The sequence below is a fragment of the Zalophus californianus genome, chromosome 15 (assembly GCF_009762305.2).
Source record: "Zalophus californianus isolate mZalCal1 chromosome 15, mZalCal1.pri.v2, whole genome shotgun sequence".
Lineage (NCBI taxonomy): Eukaryota > Metazoa > Chordata > Mammalia > Carnivora > Otariidae > Zalophus > Zalophus californianus.
In genome coordinates, this window is record NC_045609.1 from 81,500,182 (window position 1) to 81,527,282 (window position 27,101).

At 41.8% G+C, this 27,101-nt stretch overlaps 2 protein-coding genes across 6 annotated transcripts in view; one reads left to right on the forward strand and one right to left on the reverse strand.

Moving 5' to 3' along the window:
- The window catches only part of ZRANB1 (zinc finger RANBP2-type containing 1), a 65,967-nt gene extending 39,199 nt beyond the window's left edge, over window positions 1-26,768 (forward strand). For 2 of the 5 annotated variants that reach the window (XM_027588475.2, XM_027588502.2), the window contains 8 exons: window positions 5,438-5,625; window positions 10,077-10,230; window positions 12,888-12,959; window positions 13,481-13,679; window positions 17,154-17,274; window positions 18,517-18,646; window positions 18,750-18,979; window positions 20,142-23,357. In XM_027588475.2, the coding sequence (XP_027444276.1) occupies window positions 5,438-5,625; window positions 10,077-10,230; window positions 12,888-12,959; window positions 13,481-13,679; window positions 17,154-17,274; window positions 18,517-18,646; window positions 18,750-18,979; window positions 20,142-20,360 (1,313 nt within the window). In that variant the 3' untranslated portion in view covers window positions 20,361-23,357. Of the gene's footprint in view, window positions 1-1,241; window positions 1,364-5,437; window positions 5,626-10,076; window positions 10,231-12,887; window positions 12,960-13,480; window positions 13,680-17,153; window positions 17,275-18,516; window positions 18,647-18,749; window positions 18,980-20,141; window positions 23,358-26,150; window positions 26,236-26,630 lie in introns of those variants that run through there. The other 3 variants (XM_035724114.1, XM_027588493.1, XM_027588507.1) reach the window with 3 other exon arrangements.
- Window positions 23,631-27,101, reverse strand: part of CTBP2 (C-terminal binding protein 2) — a 36,855-nt gene continuing 33,384 nt past the window's right edge. Inside the window, 2 exon segments of the mRNA XM_027588394.2 lie at window positions 23,631-25,020; window positions 26,760-26,877. Coding sequence (XP_027444195.2) covers window positions 24,840-25,020; window positions 26,760-26,877 — 299 coding nt within the window. The 3' untranslated portion in view covers window positions 23,631-24,839.

Below are 27,101 nucleotides of genomic sequence, written 5' to 3' on the forward strand. Positions count from 1 at the left end.
ACTAAGTCTTCCATGACTTGTAAAAGAGAGTGGGCTAGACTATTCAATAATCCCTCCAGGCCTACCTAAAATAGTATAATTCTAAAAATCTAAAATTTGGTTTCAGATTCAGCCAGGATAACTTGGCCTTGTTGCAGGCAAAATTTTTACTTGCAGTCAGAAAACTTTTGGGACTTGATTTCAGTGGTGAAAGTGGATTTGACATACACTGTTTTATACAACTGAAACCCTAGGTTTTTAGGAACCCTAATATCCCCTCAATTGACTCTTTGGGCAATATTTTCAGTGACCTTTGTAATTTGAACTCATGTTCATCTTCGTTAACTGTTAACACTGGCCCTCATCTCTGATCCCCTTCCCAAAGATAACTTTGTGACCTGTTCCTTTAAATCCTTCCATGGCGCTTTCCGCAGTATAATTCTTCCTGCATGGTGAGATCTTCTTTCTTCTGAAGGTATCTATCGATTCAAGTATTTTTTCATGACTTTGGGGATTTATATTTCCACAGCAGTTGGGTTGTTAACAGTCTAATCAGAGATGTAAAGACGTAAGAGCTCCAAAGTATAAATTATGTCTGGCATAGTTTGTCATGATTAATAATAGAATAGTTGAAGGCCTTAAAGATTATTTTGACCTTTCTATCATTGAATCTTTTATTCTAAAGAGGATGTTTTCATAATGGAGTGAGTTTATTGACTGAATTGAAGTTCATCTTGATATAGTATAATAGATTAAAGAATTTATTTCCAATTTGTGATTTTCATCTCAGTTTTTGAAAAGGTTATTTTTCTATAGCACTATTCTAGGAATAGAAGTGGTACATTTTCACTTGCTGCCGTTGGTTATGTGAATGATGCCTCTAGGAGGTGGTCTGGGTTATTACAGTGTTCCTGAGATTACCACTGAGCTTGTGCCCTACTTGAAGATACACTTAAAAATACTGAGGTCATTTTGTTTAAAGAGCAGCTCATATTTGAATATTGAAGGAGTTAGCTGTGAATATGACTATCTAAGCCAAGTTTGTGATCGAACTATAGCGAAATGGTTAGGAATATAAAGAAAAAGTATTACTGGGTGGTGTAGTTTTTTTTTTTTTTAATATGCAAAACCACCTAAGTGAATTAAACTCGGGGTAGAAGACAACTATCCAGACATTGTAGCCAGCGCATCTGCATCTTTCTACTGACCATGGTAAAGCACATTGTGAACATTACCACTTAAAACTAACTTTTCTCTTTAAGGGCTCCTGAAATTGTGCCAGCTGACTCCAAGTCCACCCTGACCCCACAGCATAAACCATGCTGTCATGTCACAGCTACCATAGAACTCCAGGGTAGTGTTGAGCTGGCCCATGTGGGCTCAGGTAAGTCCTGGCTTTTTTTTACCATTTGGCATTCTTTTCAAAGTTAGTTACGATTATGATTTTATGTCATAAAAGAAAATAAGGCAAAACTTTGAAAACTGTGCCATATATGGGGGAAAAAATAAGTCTGTTTTCTAAACATCTCTGAGCCAGCTCCATATTCTAACCAACGGAGTTCCATAGTAGCTGTGAAGTCCCCAGTGAGTTGTGACCTGTGGCTTCAAAATATGTTAAATTCCACTCCTGGCCCAGCTTCTAGGACAGTATGAACTTTTTTTTTTTTTTAAACTTTATAGTTTGTAAGACGTAGTAACTTTCATTTACTCTTAGGTCTTAATGTTTTTAAAAGTATATTAACACTTTGCATTATCTGTAATTATGCACCACTGCTTAGTTGGTTGTGTATTTCATTCAGTCAGTTTTGAGTGTATGATGATACTGTAGGTTAGTTTTATAAAGTTAATCTCAGAGTGTCTTCAGCTGTCCTTTTAATTTGCCTTCATAGCACGGAAGAAGAAGGGACAGAACATGTAATAGACATTTATTAAATTTTCAGAAAACACTACAAGAAAGACGCTTCAGTTACTCTCTTGGAGGCAGTGTGAGAGGTCAGTAACTAGGAAGCATGTATATATCACCTCTTCCATTGGAATTGTCCTGGTTTTTCCTGGTCGTTGTTACACGAAGTGAGATTTTATCCCTTGTGTTTATTTTGCTGTCTTTTCCTACCTCTCAGCTCTTCTCCCGTCTTGCTACTTTTCTTTATCATACCCTGATATTAGAGGTGGTAAAATTTTATGTGAAGAACTCAAAAGACATTTTGTAAGTTGTTCTGCGTATAATCTTATACTTTTTTCCCCCTAAGTAGAAAACATTTGGTAGCTAAAGCTTTACCTTATCTGAGTATGGGCCAAATCCTTTTAAATACCTTGTTTACAGTGAAAACCCATCTGTCAAGAAACTGTGGACACGTTAATCAATAGCTGTCTTTGAACAATGTGTCATAAAGATAGACTAAACATTTGGACTGTTCAGCGACAGTCTCATGAAATTTATAATAAATGTACTTTGTAGCTGAAAACTCACTGGTAACTGAAACTAAGTTCTTTTTTTTTTTTAATGTTAACTCTCTCTTTTTTTTTTAAGATTTTATTTATTTATTTGAGAGAGAGCACGAGAGGGGAGAGGGTCAGAGGGAGAAGCAGACTCCCTGCCGAGCAGGGAGCCCGATGCGGGACTCGATCCCGGGACTCCAGGATCATGACCTGAGCCGAAGGCAGTCGCTTAACCAACTGAGCCACCCAGGCGCCCTAATCACAGTTAATGAAAAGAGTGGAATCCTATGTTTCCAAAACATTAGATAATATATTTTTCTTTAAAATATTACTTTGTGCCTATACTTATGTTTGTGTTTTTCATGTTCTAGAAGATTTGGAGGATTTTATGCCGTAATGAATAGAGCACAAACTCTCTAGTCTCTTCATCCTCATTTTCTGCCCTCCTGGATTTGCTCCATTCTGGGGAGCGGCAGCATACCCTATCTGCAGTTCAGTGCAGAGTTTGGGGTTGAAGGAAGTAATTGTTTTAGTATTTTCGATTTGGACGAATAGAAGTCATGTTTTTTTTTTTTATATATGTATCCTCTTTATTGAGCTAGAATTCATATACTGTTCAGTTCACCATTTGAAGTTCTATTTGTATTTAAAAAAAAAAAAACGCTTAATTTGAAGGCAGACTGACATTGTAAATCATAATTCCAAAGCACAGTTCGTCAACTTGTGCTATTTGGTCTGTTACCCTCCTCCCCCTTGATTATGTTAGTTAGTTTCTAATTATAGAAATCCCTCACAAACATGACAGAGGAAATGAATTCTTAAGCAAGACTTTCTAAGATGAGATTCTTCCAGATACCAGCTATATGGTGAGTTAGCTAAAAATAGTGAAGACAGTGATTTAGAAGTTGGTTGGCAGTCATCTTTGTCTTTGAGAAACAAAAGAAGGTGTGTGTGCATGGGCATGCACGTGCCTAAATAGGTACACAGATGTATACATGTTCTGTGCAGGTCTTCCTCTGTATCTTCTCAGGTAAATTGATCAGTCTTTTTGGTCCTTGGGTGGCTTTTCTTATGTCATAAAGAAATTTTATAAATATATTTTATAAATAGATATTTTACAGTTAAAAAACTGTATAAGGGGCAGTGATACTGAAGGCACCCAGAATAGTGACAGCTTTGATAGGACTAACATGAAAAGCAGTTGCCTTCATACGGAAATACATGTACAGGGAAGGAAACAGAGCAGGGCATATTTAGTTCTAAAGAGATGAACTACATTAGATTATTCATAAAGTTACAAGCTCTCTCTGATTATTCTCCTCTGTTATTAAAACAAGCAGAAATTTTAGAGTTCTTTGTGTACTTGACTCTTTAACCATAGATTTGTTTTTATTTCAAGTAGGGCTTTCTGTGTCTGTTTTTAAGGCTTGCCCTTTGGAGAAGATTCCTGCCAGCCGTATCACGTTTTAGCCCTGATGACTTCTCCAGGGCACTGGGCCTCCTAAGGGTGTGTTAAAGCCCTTTCCATAGTGGGGGTAGTACACAGTGACAGCTGCGCTTAGGCATTTCTAGTGAAGAATGTCTTAATCTATGTGGCCATGAAAATAAAAGTTCCTGTAATAAGGTGTTCTCGTTTGATATCATGGATTTCTTCACCTGAAAAATGTCTGTGTCGGCGGCAGGGTGTCCTTTTATGGGGGAGTGGGTCTAGATTTGCAGAAAGGATCTTTGGCCACAGAGTCTGAAAACTTTTGAAGCTGGCCTTTTATGGTCCACAGATGGGATGAGAAAGGACTTTTGAGTATAGGAATCATGTTTGTACTGTGTTTCTCACATTGCCTCGCACAGTGCTTTGTATGTAATGGGTGTTCAGTGAACATGGGAATTATTTTAAAGTTTTGCTATTTTTAATAACTGGGAGAAATTGTTGCATTGTACCAATCTGTTATACTCCAAGGAGTAGCTCTTATTTCTCTAATTCTTAATTCAAGATGGCAATTAAAAAATGGTTCTTTAAAAAATACACTAAGAATATTTTTAGCTGGTATTAGCATTTTACCCAACAAACAAATTTTTCCTGATATAACTTAGGATACACTTAAAATTATTTGGTCCTTCAGTCGTGTGTGTGTGTGTGTGTGTGTGTGTGTGTGTGTATGTAACACTATTTGTGGTTAAATTTGAAGCTCATCTACACCTTTATATTTGCCAGGGATATTTATTCATAAATGTGTACTGTACTGCTTAGTAAATAGGATTACTGTCTTCACCTAATATTAATTTGTGTTAAGTTTAGTAACATGGGTTAGTGGAACAGAAAGTTCTTTATGGATTGGGAAAAATGATATTTGTTTTATCTCTCTACCCCCAACTGGTTTGTAATGTTTATTTTAGCATATTTTTGTTCTAACTCATCTGGTTCAAGTTTTACCGTATTAATACTTAATAAGTGTGAGGAAGACTTGGCTTTGAGAGGTTCTGAAATCAAAATGTTGCTAACTTTAACTTATATTGAAAATGGTTTTAATTGCTCTGAATTGTTTCATACCTAAACAGCAATATGGAAGGCTCAGCATCTGTTTTGATTCAGCTTAAAAAGTGCAGTTGTAAAGGGCAAGAGAGCCCAAAGCCAACAGGAAGGACGTTCCCGTCTCCTTGGTTTCTGCAGAGTCAGGGCCAGACAGGAGTTTAGTGTCTTGTGTAAAGTTTAGTTTCTCAGACTAGGATTACTGATCTCTTTGATCCAATTAATACATTCTAATGATTCCTCTAAGCCTCGAGCATGGAGCCAGCGCTGATGTGAAGGTAAGTACCTAAATAGGTAGTTCTAGTTCTGGAAAGAAATTAAAGGGAGAGGAATACACCAGTTTTCCTTAATATTTAGAACATTTAAATATGTTGTCCCGGGGTCCAGAAATCCTAGAGAAACACTTAAAAGGGTTTAGAGTGAATGCAACAGGTTTATGCTTTTGGAAGAAAAATAGAAATAAACTCTTTTCTATCTTGCTGCTTGTTCTAGGGGTTGTGGAAGGTGACTTAGCCGCTATAGAAGCGTACAAGTCATCAGGCGGGGACATTGCGCGTCAGCTCACTGCAGATGAGGTGCGCCTCCTGAACCGCCCTTCTGCTTTTGATGTTGGCTACACTCTCGTACATCTGGCTATACGCTTTCAGAGGCAGGATATGCTAGCAATACTGCTTACAGAGGTGAGTATGGCACTTTGGTTAAACGTTTTATGTGATGGAAGTGTGTTCATTAGTTTTCATTTTTGATGTAATGTTTTTCTAAACTGTTCTTAAATGTTTTGTATTTCTTTTACTCCCTTTGTAAATTCACACTAAATTGAGACTTCCAACAGTATATAATTCCTAAAGGTATTATGCTTTTAAAATAGAACATTTTGCCACAAGATTTGAATCATCAGTTTGATTAAAAAAAAAACACTAGGATGTATCTTTCATTCATTCATTTAACCAATATTTATTGAGTACCTACTGTGCTAGATATGGTGCTAAAAAGGGATATAATTGTGAAGACATTGGCTCTTCCTTCAGTGCGTATCCAGAAAAGTAGAGAAATAAACAGGTAATTCCGTACAGAGTGTGTTCTCATAGATGTAAATGCCAGGTGCTGTGGGAGTACTTGAGAACGTGTTTTGGGGTATCTTACCTTCTTCTTACCTAGAGTAGGTAACATTGTAGTGGAAATCCGAAGGAGAAGTAGGAGTTAGCCTCATAAGTGGGTGGAGGAGAGACGGAAGTTGAGGAAACCATTTATTCAGAGGCCCTGGTGGTAGTGTTTGTGGTGAGGTCAGGCACTTGCAGGTACTCGGCATGCCTGTGATGGTGATTGGGAACTGGGAAGGGAAGCATTGTGAAGGATGATCTAGGCCAGGGAATTGGAAGATTGTTCCTAGGGCAGTGAACAGGCTGTGCAGAATGTTAGGGAGAGGGTCAGGGGAGTAGCCAGATCAGATCAGAGTGTTCTGACTTCTGTTGATGGGAGAGGGGGGATCCTGGGTAGGGTAGCTCTGTGTGATGCTGGTGATGCTGGCAAGCGCTCTGCTGGTACAGGAGTGGCAGTGGCAGTGCAAGGAGGTGGGCCGGTTTGAGAGGGCTGGGGGGGACGGGGTCAAGATTGAGTGGATCGATGGGATGTGGGGGGAGAGGGGTCAAGTTGGTTCTGAGCGCTTGGGCTTAGATAACCACGCAGATGTCACAAAGGATTGCAGATGAACGATTCAGGATGTGACCATATTATTCAGGTAATTCTTTTAATGGTAAGAGATACAGAGTGAGAGTGCAGAGAGATCAGTTGTAGATTCAAATTTTGTCACTATACGTCTTCTGTGGTATGCATATGCATATTGGCATATTCAAATTGGCCAATATTGGGAACCATTATGTACAAAGCACTGGGAGGGATTAAGGAATGTGAAGGTTACCTGAAACCATGATTGAAATGGCTAGCCATTGTTCAGTTTGCTAAGAGTCCAGTGACGCCAAAGGCACCAAAAAGAGGAAGGGAAGGGCTTGAGCGATAGTCATGTGAAAACAAGGGGCAGGCTTACTGTGGATAGAAAAAGGGACTGTTTGAAAAGCAGCAGTGTTTTAAGAAGGCCCAGAGTTCTGGAACAGGGGATGGAACAGTTAGAGGTAGTTTCTGTAGGATTTGAGGTCTGGCTGTATTTGCGTTGTGTATTGGCAGGGCCAGTGTGTAGAGCTGTAGCTGCTGGTGGTGGCAAGAGGCAGGACAGAGAGGGCGGCTGTGAATCAAGGCTCAAGTCCTTTGGGTGGGGGGGTTCCTGGACGCCCCTCCGCCTGGCAGAGGGCTGTGAGAAGGTTGGAGGGGATTGAGTCAGTGATCTCCTAAGAGCATCTGGGGACTAACAGTGGGAACCGTTGACTGCCCAACAGGTCACCTCCACTGAGCAGCTTTAGACAGCAGTTGTTATCTGCACACAGTTTCTGAGTGTAGGGAATCTGGGAGCTGCTCTGCTGAATGGTTTTGGCTCAAGGTCTCATGAGTTTACAGTCACATTTTCAGAGCTGCACTTGTCAAAAGGCTTGACTGGGGTGAGAGGATCTGGTTCCAAGCACACTCGCATGACGGGTGGCGGGAGGCTTCAAATCCTGGTCATGTGGGCCCCTCCAGAGGGCAGGTCTCACCAGAACAAGTGATCCGAGAGAGGGGGCACGAGAGATTGATCCACATGGAAGCCTCAGGGTCTTCTAGATGGAACCTAATTTAGGAAGCGACATACCATCATTTTTGCCATATTCTCTGGAACACATAGACCAACCGTGGTGCACTGTGGGAGAGGTGGGAGCAGGGTGGATTTCCAGGGAAAGAACCATTGGGTGTGGAATGTCATCTCAGTGGAGTGGGCACTCCAGAGGACAGAATTGAAGGGGCCGGCAGGGAGATTGGACTAAGTAAGGGATGTGCCTGCAGAGAGAGCACAGAGCTAAGTATTTCTGGGTTGAGACTAGGAGAACATTATATTTTGGGGGATATGTATCTGGGGCAGGGTTTTTTTTTTTTTTAATATTTTTTTAAATTTATTTGACAGAGACACAGCGAGAGAGGGAACACAAGCGGGGGGAGTGCGAGAGGGAGAAGCAGCCTTCCCGCGGAGCAGGGAGCCCAATGCGGGGTTCGATCCCAGGACCCTGGGATCATGACCTGAGCCGAAGGCAGACGCTTAACGACTGAGCCACCCAGGCGCCCCTGGGGCAGGGGTTTTAATTGGATTTTAGGTCATGGACTCTGTTGGTAGTCTGGTGGAACCTATGAACTCCTTTTCATAATACTGTTTTTTAAATGCCTAAAATAAAAGTAGGATTGCAGTGGAAATCAATTATATTGAAATGATAGTTTTTTCAGAATATTAGATTTGTGATAGGTAAGAGAATGCATTTTAAATATAGACAGGAGAGGGGCGCCTGGGTGTCTCATTTGGTTAAACGACTGCCTTCGGCTCAGGTCATGATCCCAGGACCCTGGGATGGAGCCCTGCATCAGGCTCCTTGCTCAGCGGGGGGCCTGCTTCTCCCTCTATCTCTGCCTGCTACTCCGCCTGCTTGTGCTCTGTCAAATAAAAAAAAAATCTTAAAAAAAAAAAGGAAACTGTTAAAAAAAATATAGACAGGAGGTCAGTGAAAATGAAGTATTTAAATTTTTTTTGAAGATTTTATTCATTTGAGACAGATAGCATGGGCAGGGGGAGAGGCAGGAAGCCGACTCCTTGCTGAGCTGGGAGCCCCACCTGGGCCTCCATCCCAGGAACCCAGATATCATGACCTGAGCCGAAGGCAGACGCTTAACCATCTGAGCCACCCAGGCACCGCTGAAGGATTTAAATTTAATGAAAATTCCCATTCAGGTTCACAGGTCCTTCCCAAGTTCATGTGCCCTAAGTTAAGAATTACTGGCCTGAGGAGATGGTTGAGAGTCATAAGGTTGAAGCGGCTAGAGATAAAGGGTAGGGAAGGTTGTCCAGGTTTGTGGCTTCGGTCTGTAGTGACAACAGAGAACAGAGCTGACTGGTTCACTCAGGGTTCACACCAGACTCATTTCCTCTCCAGCAGATACCTTTGATTTCAGAATTCTTCGTATGCAGTTATCTTGAGCTCCACAAAAGGAATACAACTTAAATATAATATAGTATCTTTGCATTCCTTGTTGGTATCCCTCATGAAAGAGAAAAGGAGTTTCCTAGCCATGCCCTTGCTTAGAAGTTCTCTGTCGTAGTGCTCACTAACTACATCGCTGCTCACATTTATTCCTTTAGGCTGGCTATACTTCGAAGGTTTGTTGTCCTACACTTGGAGAAGCCAATTGCTTTTTTTAAATATTCAGAGTTGTAACAAAGGGGGAGGGATTTGAGGTCAGTGGAAACTAACCCTTTAAAAATATCATGCTTTCTTTATTCCATGTCAGGGTACTCGAAGTATTCTTTTTTTTTTTTTTAATATTATGTTTTGCCTGAATTATTACTATTTTTTAAGATTTTATTTATTTATTTGACAGAGAGACAGCGAGAGAGGGAACACAAGCAGGGGGAGTGGGAGAGGGAGAAGCAGGCTCTGGCTGAGCAGGGAGCCCGACGCGACGCGGGGCTCGATCCCAGGAGCCCGGGATCATGACCCGAGCTGAAGGCAGACACTTAACGAGTGAGCCACCCAGGCGCCCCGTACTCGAAGTATTCTTAACCCAGCAGAAGAGTGTTTGTACTTTACTCTTTCTCCGTGAGCTGGAATTTCCTGTTTTTTAAGAATGCTTTTATTGTGGGCATGATGCTTAGTCTTACTTAGGTGGGTTTTTGTGTCCTCCTGCCCTGTCCTAGGATGAACCTTTGTGAACAACACCATTTTACATAAGTTTTTATCTAAATCTTTATATATTTCCTTGGGATAAATTCCTAAGAAGTGAATTTCCAGAGTCAGAAGGTAAAGCATTTTTATGGCTATTTTCCCGGAAAGTTGTACTGAAACATGTTTCCACTGGTGAGGAAGTAATCCCTAATCTGTTTTAAAATTAAACAAACAACACCCTGAGTTCCTGGGAAGGTTTGGTAATTTCTCTTAAATACTGTTGTTTTCTGCTTATGTTAATGATAAATGAGATGCAGAGGAAAGTTTCTTTTGTGTTTAAGGTGTCTCAACAAGCAGCAAAGTGTATTCCGGCAATGGTGTGTCCTGAACTGACAGAGCAGATCCGGCGAGAGATAGCCGCCTCTCTTCATCAGAGAAAGGGGGATTTTGCTTGCTACTTTCTAACTGACCTTGTTACATTTACATTGCCAGCAGGTAACTCCAAATTTCAATGTGAAAAGAAATGTTCACTTTATTATAATTCTTTTTTTTTAATGTGTGAGTGAAATTGTTTCTGTTAGAAAGCAGATAACTTAGCTACTGTTTGTGCATTTTAAATAATTTGACTACCCTATTTATCCTGGAAGTGACCAGTACAAGGGTTCCTCGTAAACTTATGCTTTGGATCTGGTAGGAAGATAGCAGCTGATAATAACTGACTTCTATGTGGGCCTTAGATGTTTTAAAAAAATCTTTACCCATTTATTTTTCTCTTCAGGTTTAGTTTATGATATTGGTATACTTTTTCTTTGCTTTTTCATACCTATTTTAAAATTATGTGACTTTGGTTATTGGTATATTAGTAGATAGGATTAGAACGCTGGCTTTTGATGGGTGGAATCAGATTATTTGAATCAAAAGACACTGGCATTCTTTTGCAAGTGTCATTGTGTTCTTCACTCATTATATTAATTTCTACTATGTTTGTGAAGCAGCTTTTCATTTTTCAATTCAGTGACAATCAGAAATGTATTCCAGGATACTTTTTGTCATTTGGCACCGAATAAACGCACCAAACATCAGAAGTTTCTAAAATAAAGCTTCCATCATGGTTCTAAGTGTCTTGAACTTTTATATTGACATGAACAGAGGAATTTGCAAATGTTAGGGAGATAATAACTAAGCCTTTTTTTTTTTTTTAAGATTTAATTTATTTTAGAGAGAGAGAGTGAGCACGAGTGGAGTTGGGGAGTAGAGGGAGAGGGCCAGGCAGACTCCACGCTGAGCACTGAGCCCAACGTGGGGCTTGATTTCACAACCCCGAGATCATGACCTGAGCCAAAATCAAGAGTCGGACGCTTAACCAGCTGAGCCAGCCAGGCACCCCAGTAACTAAGTCTTTTAAAATCAGACAAAGTTCTGGGGTGCCTGGGTTCTGGGCCTGGGTGGCTCAGTTGTTAAACGTCTGCCTTCGGCTCAGGTCATGATCCTAGAGTCCTGGGATCGAGCCCCACATTGGGCTCCCTGATCAGCGGGGAGTCTGCTTCTCCCTCTCACTCTCCTCTTCTGCTCTCTCTCAAATAATAAAATCTTAAAAAAAAAAAAAAAAGACAAAGTTCACTTGAAATGCACTCTCTGTATACTTAAGCTTACTCTGGTGATGTTTAGATTTTTATTTTGACTTGAAAATAGCCTAATTTTTTTTTTTTTTTTAATTTTAAGGATAATACTTTTTACTGTAGACTGCTCCTTTTTACTGTAGACTGCTCCATTAGTAAACTGAATAAAGCATGGAGAATTTGAGGAAGATGACAAATACAGGGGTCTGTGTGCCAATAATTAATGGTTCATTAACTTTTATAAGAAAATTCTAAAGTCTGAAAACAATAGGCCTGAGCAGAGGTTGAGAGTGGGGGGAGACAAGGGCAGATAAATATTTGTATGTTGTTACTGTTTCATCATCTTGAATTTCAGATAGCCCTTTTTTTTTTTCCCTTTTTTGTTTTACTGAGGGTTAATTGTCCTATAAAATTGTCAAATATTTCAAGTATCCACTGTGATTTCATATATACATATGTGGTGAAAGGGTTTCCCTGTCTAGTTATAACACACCCATTGTCACACATGTTTGGTTTATTTATCTGTTTTGGTGAGAACATGTAAGTTCTACTCTCCTAGCAAATTTCAGTGATATAATACAGTGTTATAAGATACAGTTACCATGGTTTTGACATTAGGTGTTCAGCCTTATTCATTTTATAGCTTGGAAGTTTCTGTACCCTTTTGCCCATCTCTCTTTTCCTCACTTCCCCCAGCCCTGGCAACCTCTTTTCTGCCCTCTTTTTAGGAGTCTGACTTTTTTTAAGAGTCCACATGGAAGTGGTACAATGCAGTATTTGATGTGTCTTTCTCTGGCTAATTCTACTTAGCCTAATGCCCTCATTGCCCTTGTTGCAAATGGCAGGATTTCTTTCTTTCACTTGGCCGAATAGCATTCCGTTTTCTACCCCCCCCCCATCTTTATTCATTCATCCATTATCTATATCTTGGCTATTGTGAGTAATGCTGCAACACACATGGGAGTTCAGTACCTCTTCATCATCCTATTTTCATTTCCCTTGGATATATACCCAGATGTGGGATTGCTGGATCATGATAATTCTAACTCTTTGAGGAACCACCATACTGTTTTCCATGGTGGCTGCACCAGTTTACATTCCACTAACTGTGCACAAGGCTGCCTTTTCTGCACATCCTCACCAACATTATTATCTCTTATCTTTTTGATAATAGTTGTATGTAAATTATTGGTCCAGATATTATTTTTTAGGTAACAGTTTTGCTAATGAAGTATAGAAAGGAAATCCTTTATATTACATTTATACACACGCACATTATACGTGCATTTTTTTTTTTTTTTTTTTTTTTTTTAACGAGAAACCACTTGACAGCCTTCACTGGCAGGGGAGTTTTTATTTTTTTTGTGTGTGTGTGTTTTTTTTTTTTTTAAAGATTTTATTTATTAGCGCGCGAGTGAGAGAGCACCCTGGCAAGGGAATTATTTTAGGGGAAATCACTATTAGATGCTCGTATCAAATTTATTAAGATATGAGACATAAGAAAATCTTTTAAGTCTGTTTTTTGCTTTGTAGATATTGAAGACTTGCCTCCAACAGTCCAAGAAAAATTATTTGATGAGGTGCTTGATAGAGATGTTCAGAAAGGTAAGTGTGGAATTAATGAATGTGATTTAGTTCAATTTCCATAAACACTTTGCTTTGTAAGGCTTGGAGCAGTTCAGTGTATGGTTGACTTGTTTTATTTTTACTTTAATTGAAAATGGAAAGTCCTTAAGAGCAATGTCACATTGTGCTGTTAAAAACGTTCATTCTGTTAATTGTATCTCGATAAAACTAGAAAAAAAAATTAAGAATGCTCATTCACGGCTCTTAACTGTGATGGAAAAGTTTTTAAGCCTCGGTTTTCTACTTCCTATTCTAGAATGGGTATATTTCCATGTTAAGCATTCTTCGCAAATAGTAAAGAATTTAGTTGAGAAAATTATTCTAGAGCCACAGATGTTTCAACTACTCAGAAGATTTGTATTTCAGTTGATCAGATTTATTTAGGTGTTTAATAGTACATGACACATAAACTTACCAACATCTAGAGAATGGGTTCTTTCCTCCAATGAATAGTCCTAAATTGCATGAAAATGAACATGTTACTTAAATTCCTTATGTAGAGTTAGAAGAAGAATCTCCAATTATAAACTGGTCTTTGGAATTGGCTACACGTTTGGACAGTCGACTTTATGCGCTTTGGAACCGGACTGCAGGAGACTGCTTGCTTGATTCAGTGCTACAAGCTACCTGGGGCATTTATGACAAGGACTCGGTGCTTCGGAAAGCCCTGCATGACAGCCTGCATGACTGTTCACATTGGTGAGCCGGCATCCTTCCCTGTGTAAAACCAGGCGTGCTCTCGCTGAATCATTTCCTTATAGTGTTGGGATACTTTCTGCTTGTTACATTTTCTGTGGAAGTTAGGGGGAAAACTTTGGTTTTGCACATTGAGACACTTTGAACATTTTGGTGGCTTTTAGACCTTTTTGCTGAGCTTTTAAATAGAAACATTTGAAGTTAAATATTGATAAGGTCTTTGCTCATATTTTTAAGTGTTATGATTCCATATTTTTGTTGAAATTTAAAAGATTATGTTGGCATTATATTACAAGATTTTTTTTTCTTCCTGAGGCACATAGTCTTCAGACCACATTTTATTTTGCAAATTTTGAGATCCACAGTAAAGTTAAAAAAATATATCAGTGCAACAGATGCTAGTGTTTTCTTCATTAGATGTCCAGTTGTTAACCTTTACCCACATGTGCTTCATCTCTACATATGTAAGCACCTCCCTTTGTCAGTTAGTTTAAGTCATCACGATGCTTTTTCCCCCATCAGTGTCTCGGTGTGCATCTTGAAGAACAAGGATATTCTCTTACCCAGCCAAGTCCTCATTACCAAATCTAAGAAAATCAGCAAGGACTCTGTTATCCAGTATACAGTCCACATTATATCTTCCACTTATCTCAGAAATGTCCTTTCTGTAGACAGGTTTCCCTGCTATCTGAAAGTAGAGCATTCCTGGGAAACCTTTTGTCAGCTGAAATGGCATAAAGCAAAGATGCAGTTACCATCTCGTAGAAGTGAAAATCCTCTTCAGATTTCTTTTCGGCTAGCAAAAACAGGTGCTAATAGAGGTCTTTTGTAAAGGTGAAGGGATACGAAGCAAACTTTCAGGTAGTGGGGAATCGTGTATGTATATATACATATACTTGGGTGGATGCCGGGTAAAAAATATTACCCGGCATCCACCCAAGTATGTGACTGGTCTTGACCTATGGTATTTTCTTGGTTCTGTATATACATCTCAGTTATCATAAATGAAAAAAATTGAGACTGTGAAAGAAGCTAAATTAATTAAAATGTGTTTCTTCCCCCCTCTTAACACCTGATTGAATGCTCACACAGTAATGATAATGGCCTTACTCCAAAAAACTTTACTACCCTAGTTCCTGTCTGTAATTTTTGAGCACTTACTAGTTGTGAATTTTATTGTCAGTATTTAGGGATTATGTGAAGTCCATTAGAATATAAACTCCATGAAAACAGAGATTTTGTTGTGTTTCATTGTGGAAGATCTAGTGCCTCCAGTAGCCTGACACATAGTAAGTACATAGTAAACATTATTCAATGAAAGTACTCTCTAGAATTTGAAAATGAAAGCAATTTAATCACTTTTTTGAGAGCTAAATTATAGATAAAAGCATAATGCAAGAGAGGAAGAATTTGAGGTCACCTGAAAAAAATTAAAAAGTTCTCTGGCTGGCAAGCCTCGATGTTACCTGATTGGATGTATAATACGTACAGGCATACCTTGGAGATATTGTGGGTTCAGTTCCAGACAACTGCAGTAAAGTGAATATCGTAATACAGTGAGCCAAAGGAAACTTTGGTTTCCCAGTGCATAGAAAAGTTTAGTCTGTAGTCAAGTGTGCAATAGCATTAGGTCTTAAAAAACTACACATACCTTAATTTTAAAAATATGTCTTTGCTAAGAGACCCTAACCATCATCTGAGCTTTCAGTGAGTCGTAATCTTTTTGCTGGTGGAGGGTCTTGCTTCAACGTTGATGGCTGCTAGCTGATCAGGGTGATGGTGGCTGTTTCTTACGATGACAACGAAGTTTGCTGCATCAGTTGACTCTTCACAAATGATTTCTCTGTAGCATGTGATGCCGTTTGATGGCATTTTACCCGCAGTTAGAGTTCCTTTCAGCTTTGGAGTCCGTCCTCTCAACCCCTGCTGCTGCTTTATTGGCGAAATTATGCGATAGTCTCAATCCTTTGTTGTCCTCTCATCAGTCTTCACAGCATCTTCACCAGGATTAGATTCCAGTGCAAAAAACCACTCTCTGCTCGTCCATCCCAAGCAAGTCCTCATCTGTTCAAGTTGTGTACGAGCTCGCAGCGCTTCAGTCCCATCTCAATGCTCCGCTTCTCATTCTAGCTCTCTTGTTCCCAGCACGGCTGTACTGACTTCCTCCACTCAGGTCTTGAACCCCTCCAAGTCATCCATGAGGGTTGGAATCAACTTCTTCCAAACGCCTGTAAATGTTGTTATTTTGACCTCTTTCCATGAATTAGGAATGTTCTTAGTTGCATCCAGAATGGTGAATCCTTTCCAGAAGTTTTTCAGTTTCCTTTGCCCAGATCTGTCTGAGGGATCAATGTATATGGCAGTTATAGGCTTACTTGGAATAATGGCTTGAAGGTTGAAATTACTCCTTGATCATGGGCTGCAGAATGGATGTTGTGTTAGCAGGCATGAAAACAGTCTGGTTGTCCATCTCCATCAGAGCTCTTGGGTGATCAGGTGCGTTGTCAGTGAGCAGTCATAATTTGAAAGTTTTTTACCTGAGGGGTAGGCATCAGGTATTTCAAAATATTTAGTAAATTATACTGAAAATGGTTGTGCGGTCATCCAGGCTTTGTTGTTCTTTTATAGAGCAGATTATATTTAGCTCAATTTTTAAGGGTCCTAGGATTTTCTGAATGGTCAGTGAGTATTGGCTTCCATCTAAAGTCACCAGCTGCATGAGCCCCTTCACAAAAGAGTCAGCCTGTCCTTTGAAGCCAGGCAGTGACTTCTCCTCTCTGGCTATGGACAGTCCCAGATGGCATCATTTTCCAAGAGAAGACTGTTTCATCTACATTGAAAATTTGTTGTTTAGTGTAGCTTCCTGCATTCATGATCTTAGCTAGATCTGGAGAACTTGTCACAGCTTTTGTATCACTTGCCGATTCACTTTGCACTTTGATGTCTGGATACAGCTTTCCTTAAACCTCATAAGCCAACGTCTGCTAGCTTCAGGCTTCTCTTTGATAGTTTCCTCATCTGTCTGAGCCTTCATATAATTGAAGAGAATTAGGGCCTTGCTCTGGAAGTGGTTTTGATATTCTTGTGAACACATGGGCTATTTCTAGTCAATTATTTATACAATGACCAAATAGTGAATACTATACAGTAATGTAGAAATGTATTGTCTTTGTATCCAGCATCTCAGATGATTTTGAGTGTGAACTTGTAAACCAATAGTAGACAATTGAAATTGTTCTCATCACTAGTGTTTAAAGTTGTGGTGGAAAACTTGATGGGTGGTGAATGAAATTTTGTGTGAGAATGTGTTAAATGATGTCTGTTAGCAGAAGGTAGGCATTTTTAATTTGAAAATATAGTACAAAAGTGGGTAAAATTAATAATTGCTGATCTCTACATGAATTGCTTAAAGACTACATTAAATAAATGATTGGGACATTTATAGAAGGCTTATTTTTTACTGTCTTGCTTTTTCAGGTTTTATACACGTTGGAAAGATTGGGAATCATGGTATTCTCAGAGCTTTGGTTTACATTTTTCCTTGAGAGAAGAACAGTGGCAAGAAGACTGGGCATTTATACTCTCTCTTGCTAGTCAGGTAAGAATGCTTCGAGGCATGTCGCTTCTGTGAGAAAAGTAGGCTACATGCTCTAAATCCTGGATTTACATGCATAAGCTATGTTGGAGGCATTGTGGTATACACGGAAGAGTGCTTGATTTGGCATCAGGTGACTTGGGTTCTGGCCGTGACTGCTGTCTGTCAACTATATGACCAGAGGCGAGTCCGCACTGCAGGACAGAGGTAGTAACATGTTTCTTACATTAAGTGACTAGAAACGGTCAGAATGAAAGTTGTACTGTGTTGGTTCCAAGCGCTTCTATACTCTTTTCATATTGCTCTTCATTTATATTGTCTTCTTAGGAAGGTGGCTTTATGCCTGTTTTATCTACCTCCTGGTTAGCTCCTGTTCTGTGTCTGAGAGGGCACGGAACCGAGATCGCTGAGCTGGTGGTGGGCACTCTTGTGCTGGTGCTCCGCTGTCAGGCCCGGAGGGTGAAGCGGTCATCTGCGCGAGGCTCTCTCTCCATGTGATGTGTGCCAGGGGGAAGGTGCCATGGCCGACAGGTGGAAGGATTTCTTTAAAATTCACCTGGGAATGAACTTTTAGAAAAATGAATCATGTAGAGTGGTTCCTCTTGGACTCTAGCTTTCATACTAGTTTTATTCCGTGAAGCACATTCAGTATGCTGAACGTTCAGATATACACACAACAAACCCTTCCTTTTCTTTGCAGAAAGCACCATCATTTATTTGAACCCTGTGAATGTCACAGTGGCTGTTTTACATCTGCAACACGTACTTCCTGAAAATGGGGTGTCGGCATCCTTATAGACGGGTGGTAGACCTGTTCCGTATTCTTGCCATTTATGTTTGTGTGAACTAACAGCTCATCTTTTTACTTGCGGAGGACCTCGTTGTTGGGTCGTACTCCCTACAGGTGACTTAATGAGGAAGCCATGGAATGACTCCAGCATCCCTTGCTATCTGAATCTCTCGTTCCTGGGATCACTATTTAACCAAATCTGCTGGGTTCTTGAGATCGGATAGTGAAAGATACTTGTCTGCACAGACTTTGCAGATTTATTTTATTATTTCATTGGATTTTGCTGTTTGAAGAATTTTATGCTTCTTTAGCTTGTCAATATTAATAATAGAAAAAAAAAAAGGCATCGCTCTAGTGTACTGAAGGGGAGCAGCACTGTGTTTTGCACAGTAGTTTTCCAGGGCGGCAGTAAATGTTTTAAAGAGAAATTGCTTTCTTTATTTTATTCCGTACAGCCTGGAGCAAGTTTGGAACAGACACACATTTTTGTACTTGCACATATTCTTAGACGACCAATTATAGTTTATGGAGTAAAATATTATAAGAGTTTCCGGGGAGAAACTTTAGGATATACTCGGTTTCAAGGTAAGCCATTATTCAAGAGTATTTTAGAAGTCTCTTGTTAACGCACCAGGCAGCTTGCAGCCATGTCTGGTAACCCCACGGGGATCTTCTTTCCTCCCTCCAGGTGTTTATTTGCCTTTGTTGTGGGAACAGAGTTTTTGTTGGAAGAGTCCCATCGCTCTGGGCTATACAAGGGGCCACTTCTCTGCTTTGGTTGCCATGGAGAACGACGGCTACGGTAACCGGGGTGCTGGGGCTAATCTCCACACCGACGACGACGTTACCATCACCTTCCTGCCCCTGGTCGACAGCGAGAGGAAGTTGCTCCACGTGCACTTTCTTTCTGCTCAGGAGGTAAGAGGGTAGGAGGCGTGGCGCTCCTGTGAACCACCGGAAGTGGTCCCGCTGCCCCAGCCTGGCCCGGGACACCTCGCCCCGCAGCCTTCTCCACGCTGCCAGCCCCGGCCCTCGGCTCCGCCAGCCCGTGGCACGTACCTTTCCTGAGCTGTCTGTAGGTGGTGTGGTGCACGTGCCGCCGTCATGGGAACTGAGGCGGTGGGGGGAGGGGGTTGCTGCTGAGGAGAAAAACTAGAAAGATGGGGGGCGGGGGGGGCCCGGGGCTCATGATTGCAATCGGGCCGTAACGGGGGGTGTCTGAGGTGATGATGCCTGAAACAAGCCCCGCAAGAGAAGGGAGTCTTGCAGAATATGAGGGAAGAGAGCTGTAGGGAGAGGGTACCTCAGCCCCAGTGTGGTTTGTGGGGAGAGGGGGTTGAGGGGCTCAGGGATGGCAAGGGGCCCACCAACAGCCTTTTAAAGCCTTGCCTTTGACTCTGGGCAAACTGGGAAGCCTGCAGCCCGTCTGTCCGGTAGAGGACCACCGGCTGCTCGGCGTGGAGCCTAGAGGCTAGGTGCCCGGAGCAGTGGTGGGGGCAGCAGCGCCAGCTAGGAGACTACTGCAGATGCAGGGGCGAGGGAGGTATAGACCGGGCAGGGGTGGTGAGGCTGTGCAGGAAGAACATGCTCAGAAAACCCATATTCTTACAAGATTATTGGTCTTTTATTTAATATCCTAGTAGTTACTATAAAACTTTTATAATCAGGACATTAATTAGTAGAACATAATTTCTATAACTTCATTCTGTAAAGACTTTACTGAATAAACTTACCTTGTCATGTGTTTGAAGCTGAGAGTTTGTTTTTATAGCCTTTTCTTTGCCAAGATCAGTGTATTAGGTAACATTTGGTTTTTCCTGTTTTCAAACAAATTAACTCATTAGTAGGTGGTTTTTCCTCCTGTGAGATTTTCCTGTGAATTTTCCCATTGATGTTTTTCTGTTTAACTATAGGAAACTGGGTTTTATCATAAAATTGATGAGAGACTGAAACCACGTGAAAAGTTTGTTGCTTTGACCTTTTTGTTAGTAATCCTGCCAGCTATGTTTTCATTAGACTTTTCCTAGCAGGTCTCTGATCTGTGGTATTATTTCCCCTTTTCTTCACATTCCTCTAAAAGCTAGGTAATGAGGAACAGCAAGAGAAACTGCTCAGGGAGTGGCTGGACTGCTGTGTGACCGAAGGGGGGGTGCTGGTGGCCATGCAGAAAAGTTCTCGGCGGCGGAACCACCCCCTGGTCACGCAGATGGTAGAGAAATGGCTTGACCGCTACCGTCAGATCCGGCCTTGTACGTCCCTGTCAGACGGAGAGGAAGATGAAGATGACGAAGATGAATGAAAAAAATCAAAGAGCAGAAAACCAGGGTATCAGCTCTGTGGCGACCCCAAAGCTAGTGTGGTGCACGCTCCAAGCAGAGCGCAGGCATGGAAGGAACCAGATCTGCCAGGATCTGCCCGGAAGGGCTTTTCTAATCCACACCCAATGGAGATGACGTATCTGCTGTGTGAGGAGACAGAGAACTTTGTTTGGACTACAGTTTGTAAAAAAAGAAGAAAAAAAACTAATTTTATTAAGACGGAACTTTTTTCCTTTCAAATTGTAAATCTGTCTATAAATGTGTAACGCATGTGGTTGTGTAAGAAGTTGTGTAATAGGACAAGTTGTACCAGCATCTTCATATTATTGAGAAGTTTTTTCCAGCACGGGCACCTCCAAAAGCACATGGCAGATGACTCTCTGTTCCTTTGAGATACTTTTTTTGAAGTAGAACCTGGCATTCTACTTCCATCTTAAAAGGCCCACTTTACGTTGAGTCTCATTAGAGCTCATTAGAGATTTGGAAACTTTCTGTACAAATTATCCACAGCAAAACATAAAAATAAAAACAAGCTTTTATTTTATTAATAATTTAGTTCCTGTCATGCCCAATAAAACGAAGTCAAATCTTTAAGGAACAAACTGGAAGGAAAGTAAGAATTATTTGAGTGAACTTCATACAGACGTCATTCCCTTGTTTTGGAAAGGGTTTTGGTTTCTATTATTTTGTCTTTTTTAAGCTTCTGATATGCCCCTCTTCAGTATTTAGGTATTTATTTGTTTGGAAGAGCACCCTTAACCTGAGGGTTCTTCTCCCAGAGTCCGGGCGGCAGTCTCTCTGTGAGTCGTCATTCCCGGGATGTAAGTTAAAAGAAAGAGCCTGGGGAACAGGCCCACTTGTAACTAAATGAATTGTGTGAAATTTGCGCACTTGATTCAATTGACGATGTTATACTCCCAAATTGCCATGCAGAGGGTCTTTGGATTCTACCTTGTATCAACTCTGCTTTAAGCAAATCGTGTTAGAAAGGCATGCCTTTGCTTGGGCTCATTGGGAATCATTGTTAAGTATAGAATAAAGATTTGAAAATGCAGTAAGGTGGAAATGCATTATATAATGAATTTCTCAGAGTAGTCTGAGAATTTTTGCATGTTGGTTAATTGTGGCCATTCTTATTTAAAAGTTAAAACTTATAATCTTAGATAGAAATCTTTTTATAAAAAGTATTATTTGACCACTTCAGGTATATGTTCAATACTGGGTAAAAATTTCAGGCCTATCTCAGGAACACATGAAAGACTTAGTGTCCTGATAAGCACTTTGTAGACTATTAATGTGGCAAGGAATTCGGAAAGCAGCCCCATACACACACACACGCACACGGTTCCTTTCCTTTGAGGGAAAGGCTGTGAAAAACCTTTAAATATTTGCTTCTTGTTTCCTTCTAAGTTCTGTTTAGATGGTGTTTGAAATGTGCATCCCCTCTAATTTGATGCTGGAATACTAAAAATAGAGAAACACCCATGAGATGTCATGTCTTTAGTTCCTTCTCCCCTCTCGGAACAGTGCAGAGATTCCCGGGTGAGAGGATCACTTGTGCTGTATGCTAAAACTTGCAGGAAACTTTTGCGATTTGATTTCATATAAATGAGTTTTGGTGTAATAATGGTAAATGTTACTGTTCTAAGTGGCTAGGTTTCCCTACAAATTGACTCTCTGGTTGGCTTTCATTTTGGTCAGTAAGTTTCTAGGCGGCTGTCGTTCTGACTACTTAGCATCTCTGTAAACTTTTCTCCATACATAGGAAGAATTCTTTAGTGGGCACAGATCCTATTCTAGTTGCTGTTAAGCAAAACTACCCTCTCAATTGAAGAAGCCAAAGAGAAATGTTTGAGAGAAGTGTCTAGTCACTATGGTCTACGCTGCAGTCAATGCTGTCCAGAAATCATAGGCTCAGTAGTTAGCCTGTGTGTGGTGGTCTGCTGAGTGTTGCTTCCCCTGAGGTGCCTCTTTATTTATTTATTTATGATCAGTGATCCTGACCACACCTAGTTTAACGGGTACAGCATTCTTCCCTGTGGGAAAGGTAGAGCATTGCATTTCCTAGGCTCCAGACAGGGATGGGGCTTTAAATGGTTTTCATAGCAGATTGGCCACTAATGGCCAAAATGTTGGTGAATCAATGCTATGTTAAGCTCTTGAACTATTAAACAGCCATAATTGTTGTCCCGAGATAGAGTACGCAGTCCTTTCTCAAAGATGAGGTCTTGGTTGACTCTGGACAGTAATTACCTTACCTGTATGGACTTAACTTTATCGTTCTTTTTTAGGGAGAATACAGTGTGGTGTTTTCTGTTCTAATTAAACAAAACCTAGGTGCACCATGGATTTGAACTGGCCTTTTTGTTTTTTCACTCTAGGCTCACCATGTCCCACACTTCATCCGTGTTACGGGAACACTGCTTGCTTTAGGCAGTTGGGAGTCTCCTTTTTGCGCATGTGTTGTCGCGCCCTCATTGACAACATTCTGGTTATGACGAGGACGTTCAGCTCCCATTCCGTTTCCTGGAGTGATGGGTCAGTCAGTAACCATGTGCTCCATCTCTAGCGTAGGAGGTGGTTTTAGTATAATTTTTCTGGGAGGGTTGGGATGGGGCCACCACCTTCAGATGAGGGAGGAGGTTGATGTTTGAAGACCCGGTCGTAGCCCCTTCCCCCCTTTTCTTCACGGGAAGGGGAGGAGGAGGAGTGACAGGGAGTTGGGTACCTGGAATTGGGCCTGATGGATCGGTGGGTACTTGCGGATACCACTGGAACAAAGGGATTTAATGCTATTCAAGAAGGAAAATCCTTTAAATCAACTTAAAGTTCTTAACATATGGAAATGGCTGATTTCTTTGTAACATTTCTTTGTAAATATTTAAAAGAATTTTGAGATTCACTTCCCTTCCTGCATTAATGCTTGAGCCAGGTAATTCTGCTTTTGGGTAAATTAAAATCAAAACTCTCTAACTTGACCAATTTTGTTTCTTGAATCGACTCAGTTCCAACCCACTATTTCATCTTGAGGATGTCATGATTTGGTAACGATGGACTTAATGGGCAGTTTTCTGATTTCTGGGTTAAGCTATCATAGGTAATCGCCTGCATATGGGCAGATAGAAAAGTGTTCATTTTTGAACCCGGGAGGAACACGAGTTGAAAACTGGCTAATTGAGAATGTAGTTTGCCTTTAAAACATCTCAAGTAGAGAACATTTACCTGGGTGAGATGTACTTGAATTTCAGAACTTAACAAATTTTTATTACTTTTTATTGAAAACTGCACTGAACGCTAAATGTCCACCTTTACAATAAACAGACACAGTAGCGGGAACTCACACTAAAACAAAACACTTCCGATAGCCATTATTTTTCTGTTTGGGACAGTTTTAAAGGATTTTTTTTTTTTTGTCACAAAAACAGGAATGTACCTATACAAAGGCTCAAAATAGGCCATCTTTTAAACAAAAAGGCGATGATTCACAAAAGACTATGAATATAACATGTAACTAGTTGATACAAATCTAATAGGATTTGTTAAAATCAGTCACATCTAATAACACACCTGAAGTGTTCTTGTATAAAATATCACGTGAAGAAAAGAAGATTTATCAATGTCTAAAAAAGTGGGTTTGTTCATAGACAATCTGACAAGTTACCATAAAAAGTGTTTCCTGAGACATAAGGAAATGCAACATTATTTTTCTTGAACTCTTTTAGCTCAAGACTTTCCACTCAATAAAATAGCTGAGGATCTGAAACTGAGAAAATATATTTGAGTACAAACAGCTTGTGAAACTTAATACTTTTTCTTTTTTTTCCTTTTTTTTCTTTTTTTCCTTTTTTTGCATCATCAAGAGGGTATCACTGAATTCACAACCAACTCGCCCGCTCAGTATGCAGTTCAGATGGGAGAGAGACTTCTGTACAGGAGCCCGTACGCTTGCGGTGGTCTAACCCGGGCACACAGTTTTCTCCCCCTTCTCTGTAGTAATTTAAATCTTCCTATCAGCAAACGAGGTCACCAGCCCCCATGGACCGAAGGGACTAGAGTCATAGGAGGGGGATTTCCTCTTAGTATTTTTTATTTGACGTTTGGAACTCCTGATGCAACATTCTAGAGCCAGGTGTTCAGGACCTGCTGTGCCCAAGGGGCTGATAAAGGAAAAGGATCTATTTATTCTTTGTGATTGGATGCACAGATGAAGAACGTAACACACAATAACAGAAGTTGGTCGTTAATAAATCACGTCCTAGTCTCTCAGCGCTTCCGTCACCAGATGACAGCTCCAGCCTTCCCACGCCTCGGCTTCGCGCGCTCGTAACACTGCAGCGTCAATGATGCGTATGTCCGGAATCGGTTAAAAAGACGGTCAAAGTCCTTTTCTTAGTTTTATCTATTTTTCACTGTCTCTTGGTCCCAGGTTTATCTGAATGATGACCGTTCGTCATTCTCTGCTATTGCTCATTGGGGTGCTCTCTATTGTCCCCGTGTTTTGTAGGCTGGTTGGGAGAGGGAGCTTGGGAAGGGTGTGCCACTGTGGGGAGGTTGTGAGTCACCGGGATGCCTCCGGGGATGATCCCTTCCATGGCTGCAGGAAGTCCACCGGGAGCCACCCCCACGATGCCTGGCGGGTATCTGGAGCACACAAAGGAAGGGCCAGTAAGTCGGGAGCAGGGAGGAGCAGAGGCCTTGGCTCTGCCTACTTCGGGTGGTTGTTTTTAAAAAGGTGAGTCACTTTACCCCCCCCAAAAGCAAGGAGAAATCCACATGAAAAATCTAAAACGCTGACACTTAACCCCTAAACAACAAAATCTACGTAGTCCAATCAAAACTGCCACGGACCGTGTAGCTTTCACACAATAGGAACAGCCCGCATCACGTCCACGGACACTACTGCATTTGGGAAACATTCTTCAAAAAAAGGCTCCCCATTAGAAAGTGTTCGTTACTTGTATCGATGCTTTTAATGATCTCCCAACAGACCAGACCCTAGGCGAGCTAGCTGTGTGCTCTCGGGGCTGGAGCTGTGGGACCAGACCGCGGCGGCAGCAGCAGGGGAAGAGCTGAGCCGGCGAAGACTGCCCTTACGGCCCGGGCGCACGAGCTGCTGTGCGCGCGAGGACACGCTGGCACTAAGCCACCCACAGAACATGCGGTTCTTACGCAAATGCGAGTCCGGGTATGGAAACATGCCTCGGATAAAACGGACTTAGGAGGCAGGTGCTTTAGAATTAAAAGCCTCATTCTCACCATTCTCAAACCCTTGACCATGGCTCTCCACCCCGCACCCTGTCACAAGTGCTCACTGGTGGGTCGGAAATGAAGGACTCCCCAGGATTTGGCGAGCTACAGCCTCTCGAGCGTAAGCCCTATTCCAAGGGGCCAGGGGAGGCTTGGTCTGTCAAAGGGAAGAGTTAACATGGGGCCTTGAAAAGGACAAGCTGCCAACAATAAGGAACAGGAAACCTGGGGCCGAGGCAGGTTCAAGTGATGATAGCGAAATACTATTAAAAGGGTAAAAAAGAGTGGGACGTTAATAGAAGATGGCAAACCGAAATGTAAATAAAGCCACGAGACCCAGGAAGAAAACCACAGGACTTCCTCAGAGTCTGAGCCTTCACCTATGGGTCCTCCTCCACCAACTATAGTTCCCCATCCCTCGCCCCCCTACCCCCGCCCGCCGCCCCGATGGTTAGAGGGTGGTTAGAGCCGTGCCTCACAGCGGGGGAGGTTAGGCAACAGCTCGAGCCATTTTCCTTTATTAGGGTTGCGAGTGCTGGTGGAGGCCAGGGCCACCAAGACGCGTCCCACAGTGCAAAGGCTAGGCCCCAGGGGACAATGATCTGGCCGGTAAGTGAATACTGCCAGGGGTGGGGCCACCGTGGGTTACAGCAAGAGCGCAATTTCCTACTGGAATTCAAGGCTGCAGCTCCTTTATAAAGCCGGACTTTGATTTCCCTGTGAGCCCAGCCATGGTCGGGAGAGAGCCATGGGAAACGGGGCTGTGCGGGCTCTGGGCCAGAAGATTCAAATTAGCAAACAAATTCACCAGCAGGCCCTTTCCCCTGAAAATCTTCCCGGTACCTTCTCACACCCAGAAGCCCTCTGCTTCTGATGCGGTTCGGAATGCAGGGGGAGTCCCCACAGCGTTCAGACCCTCTGGGGAACGCACTCCCAGTTCCCACTCCTTATAAATAGGAACCCCAATTCTAGGCTGTATCCTGAGAGTTGTGTTTGCTCCACAGAAACTGGGCAGCGGCACAACTGCGAGGACCGCAGACTTGGTGCAGGGAGACTCCGGTGGTTTCCCCATCTCTCCCCCCCTCTCCCGGGGGGAGCCCTCCAGCCAAGGCCGGTGCCATTCTGCTTCTCACCTGTACGTGGCGCCGTTGAGCTCCGGATGGATTGCTTGCTGATCTATTACTGACCAGGGAGCTGTTGTGACGAAGAATTCCTTGTTCACACAGTTTCTTAAGCTTTCGGGGATGCGACCTGGAATATGAGGATTAAAATTAATCAGATGTATTTTTTTAAGGTCACGGTTACAGATCACTCTCAGTAGCTGCTGCGGGGGGAACCCCCTACCATGTTTGAACTATGGAAATCTGACGGCAAAGTCTCTTACTCTAGAATGAGAGGGCCGGCCCTTCCATTTTCAGAAAAGGTGCAATGTTGCGGGGCCTGTGCCCTGCGCTCTTCACTCCAGCCCCCGCCCC